The sequence below is a fragment of the Numida meleagris genome, chromosome 14 (genome assembly GCF_002078875.1).
Source record: "Numida meleagris isolate 19003 breed g44 Domestic line chromosome 14, NumMel1.0, whole genome shotgun sequence".
NCBI classification, from domain to species: Eukaryota; Metazoa; Chordata; class Aves; order Galliformes; family Numididae; genus Numida; species Numida meleagris.
The window spans coordinates 6,661,192-6,665,246 of NC_034422.1; the positions used below are offsets into that span (position 1 = coordinate 6,661,192).

General features: G+C 45.5%; 1 protein-coding gene across 1 annotated transcript; it reads right to left on the bottom strand.

The window, feature by feature from the left end:
• Window positions 533-3,360, bottom strand: RPL6 (ribosomal protein L6). Its single transcript, XM_021412415.1, has 6 exons — window positions 3,035-3,360; window positions 2,854-2,952; window positions 2,446-2,589; window positions 1,731-1,779; window positions 1,224-1,408; window positions 533-729 (listed from the first exon to the last, which is right to left on the bottom strand). The coding sequence occupies exons 1-6, from the start codon at window positions 3,323-3,325 to the stop codon at window positions 577-579; spliced, it is 921 nt and encodes a 306-aa protein (XP_021268090.1). The 5' UTR covers window positions 3,326-3,360; the 3' UTR covers window positions 533-576.

Below are 4,055 nucleotides of genomic sequence, written 5' to 3' on the forward strand. Positions count from 1 at the left end.
TAAGGGTATTAGAGCCTACAGATAAAGAACAGGAAGTAAACATAGGGTAAAGTAAACCCTACAAAACTCACTTTGGAATATTCCAGTGTTCCTACTTACAAAAGCAAGGCATAGCTCCAGAAATGCCTCTAAGAAGTTGCTATATTTGCCAAGGTTTATGTAGTGATAGATGGATCAAAGCCACACATCAGAAATGCCATCTGAACAAAGCTGTATCCAAACTTTAAAATGCTAACGAGTTATCTAGCAGTGGGGTGCTGCTACAACCTGGTTCTTCACAGATACAGAAGACTTCAGCAATAAGGATACAGAGAACTATGCCAGCAAAGGCATTGAGCTGGATGTTCATTCTCAAATGTGTCCTGAAGGGTTAGTCAATCCAGCATTTCTATTCTGTTCCCAAAAAAACCATTTTTTTCCCCTGCAGCTCATTTATAGTTAAAGATATTTGAAATTCAAGTGCTATTCCTTTCTGTTAATACCAATAGCGTGTTACATCCAATTATGGAATGCAATGAAGACACCAGAAATCCTTGCTTTGTTCCCCTCAAATTTAATGTGGTGCTTTCAGAACACTTAGAACACCAATTTGTGAGGATAGACTCCATTTGAGAGACAGAACGTGGAGCGCAGGTACCCACGGAGCTGAGGCACCTTCTTGATTCGTGCAAGGATCTGTGAATCCACTGCCTTCTGGTCTGTCTTACGTTGCTCCGTTATCTCGTATTTCTAGAAAGTACAAAGAATAATGTTAAAATCCTGCAGAGCAGCTTCACACTCTTCTAAAGAAGATTCAGGGCAAACCCCGAGCTCTGGCATCTTCAGGAAATCTTTTCTCAACTTGTTCTAAATATGGGAAAGGTGGTAGGAGACCGGAGGTGACAGAGGGAACTGAAGCCACTGTTTGGCTTATGTTGCAGATGACTGGAGCCAGCAGCACGCTGTTGGCAGTATCCAAACAGTAAAGATGTTTCTTGGTCAAGAAAGACATTCATCTAGAATAATCACTGCTGCTGTCCAGCTAAGTGGGAAGCAGAAAACAATCCCCATGTTTAAAAGGAGTTTCTCAGTGCTACTGTATGAGCTCGTTTTAATGGCATTACCTTTCTCTACTGCAGACCACTTCAAATTTAACGGTCAGTTTGTTTCATGAGATTTCCCCTTTCCAGCCTGGCTTTAAGTAACAAGGACATTCACAAAGAATAAGCAGACGAGTTCCTTACTTCTTTTTCAGTGTCAAAGATCTCGCCTTCCTGGTGCTTGGGCTTACGCAGCTTCTTCTTCTTAAAGTACGCATCGGTGAGATGCTTGGGAATTTTCACTCCAGAGATATCAACCTTTGTAGATGTAGCAATAACGAATTTCTGGTGGGCCCTACGCAGAGGGACACGGTTGATAACCAGAGGTCCTAAAGGCAGAGAAAAGACACACAACAGTCACCATTTTTAAACTGCATTTTTGAGGTGTGTGAGATGCGTACAGTTGGAAATCGGAACAACCAGCAAAACCTTTCCCCACTGCCTCTTCAGAAGTAAAAAAACAAAATGCTTCCTGATCTCTTCCAGGTATTCACATATTGAAGTTTAATTACCTCCCACTCACCTCCCTGAAAAAGCTCAAAGCATAATTCCTCATAGTTACACGAACACATGGCATACTAAACTATACCCACACAGCTCATTAACAGTGACTCCAGAGACAAATGTGAATTTTTATTTTTTTTTTTTTACCTGTGACAAGCAACAGGCCAGTACCAAGCTGCTTCAGAAAGACCACACGCTGAAAAGAGATGAGATGTGACATTAGTCCTCAGGTCTCAGCATTACACCTTCTCTGACATTTGAGACATACTGCAGCCAAACTGGGACCATGCCCACTTTCAGTCTGTGCTGCTGGTACATGTGTTAAGCAGCAGCCAAGCATGGATGCAACTATGCTACATAAGAAGCAAACACCACAGGAGCAGAGCTACCATTTGTCAGAGTACAGCTTTGACAGAAGTACCACACAATGAAACTGACTTCAAGAAAATGTATAATTCTTTCTTTGCAATAGCAAGCCAAAGTTCCAGCATTGTTGCAACAGTAATACAGGCACCGGTCCTGCTATTCTGCAGTGCAAAATTAGCATGACATGCATCTGTAGTTGTCTGAATTGCAGCAAGTCTCCTTTATCATTGTAAAATCAACTGGACTAGCCTGTTTTAACTTGCAGCTCTGCACAGAAGACTATTCATTTAGACTTTCTCTTAGACAGGACAAAAAAAGCCATCTAGACAGAACGCAATTGCACTTGCAGATCTGCATCCAGTGGCTGAGCAGCATCCCATGAAGTCAGCTGGTAATTCAAGATAATTCTACACAGTCAAAACATTTCCAGCACAGACGTACTACAAAGCTGCTGCGTAAGCCAAGGTGGACAAGAAAACCAGAAGCTCCCCATTACCTTGCCTCTATGACGACCAGTCAGAAGGATCAGAACAGTGCCTGGAGTAATAGAAGCCCGCAGCCTCCTCTTGTGTTGGGAAAATGGCTTTTTGCCATGACTCAAAAGCTTGCGAGGAACATCTTCAGTTGGATAGTATCGAGGCTAGAAAGAAAAGGAACAAACTATACCATCCTATAACCCATGGGATATAAAGTTTTCACTACAGAGTCCTTTTTTTGTAAGAGAGAACTTTTTCTTTAAAGACGATCTCTCTACAAGTCAGCTTTGGCAGCAACTAAGTACTTCAGGAAAACATAGAAACAGTGTTTTCTGAACAACTCATTGTCCTGCTAAGAGGCACAGCATCTACTGAAAAATTACACGTCACAGCCTCAAGCTGTGAGTGTTTCGAGCTCTTTTTCTTACCATTTTGCGAACTTTAACCACACGGCTGCCTCCATTCTTGTCTCCACCAACTGGCTTGATGATAGTTGCACGAGGCTTTTCTTTCTTTTTCTTTTCTATCTGTAAGCAAAGGAAAGGGAAACTAAGAGAAACTTCAAAGTCTCCACAACAACTATGTAAACTTAGTATTTATCCCCCATACCTTTGTTTCTGGAGCAGTGTACTTGCGTTTGTACAATGCTTTTCTGGCATACATGGCTGACCGGGAGTATTTCCCAATACCCCGGGCCAGGACAGGGTTGCGGCTGGTATGGTACTTCTTAGGCTTCTTTATCTTCTCGCGTACTTTCTTCTGGCCTGCCTTCTTCTCAATCGGCTTTTTGTCCCCTGGTTTCTTCTCTCCTGCCTTCTTCTGGGCTGGCTTCTCGCCTGCCTTCTTCTGAGCTGGCTTCTCGCCTGCCTTCTTCTCGCCTGGCTTCTTCTCGCCCGCCATCTGCAGATGTAAACAGAATGGAAACTATGCAGAGAAATGATTAGAAGGTGTGCAAAGGAGCACCTGAAATACCAAAACCAAACAGAAGAACCTTACGTTTATCCTTTATATCATTCTGAGAATTCTTAGCACCTTTTATAGTTATTGGAAAACAAACACCACAGAGGTAAAAGCCGTACAAAGCACTGTAGCATGAAAGTCATTAATGCTTTAGCCACCCCCTAACGCTACTATCAAGTTAGCAACTGCATCCAACCTCCCAGCAAGCAGCCCAAGCTACAAACACACGGGAAGACTGCAGCCGCCCTCCTATCCCTGAGAGCCACCCTATGCTTGGGACCCTCGGCCCCTCCGGCGCCCTCAGCCCCGCGCAGCAACCTTACCCCAGCTCCCGCCTCTACGCAAGGCCCCGGCTGCGGCCCAGCCCAGTCTCAGCGCTCCACCACAGCTCGGTAGAAGGCAGCCAGCCCTCCCCAAGAGCCCCCCCACCCGCCCCAAAGGCATCAGGCCAGGGCCGCGAGCCCAGCGCAGCTTCCCAAGAGCGGATGGCGACAGATAGCACCCCCTCAAGCCACAGCCCTCTATTCCACAGCTCCGCCATTCTTACCTTCCGGGGAGGGAAAGAGACCTACATCCGGGCACCCGCGGCCTAAAGAGAGCGTGGCGCCTGACGTCACCGCACCGCCCGCGGGGCACGCTGGGAATTAAAGTCCGGGAGAGTGCGCGAGGC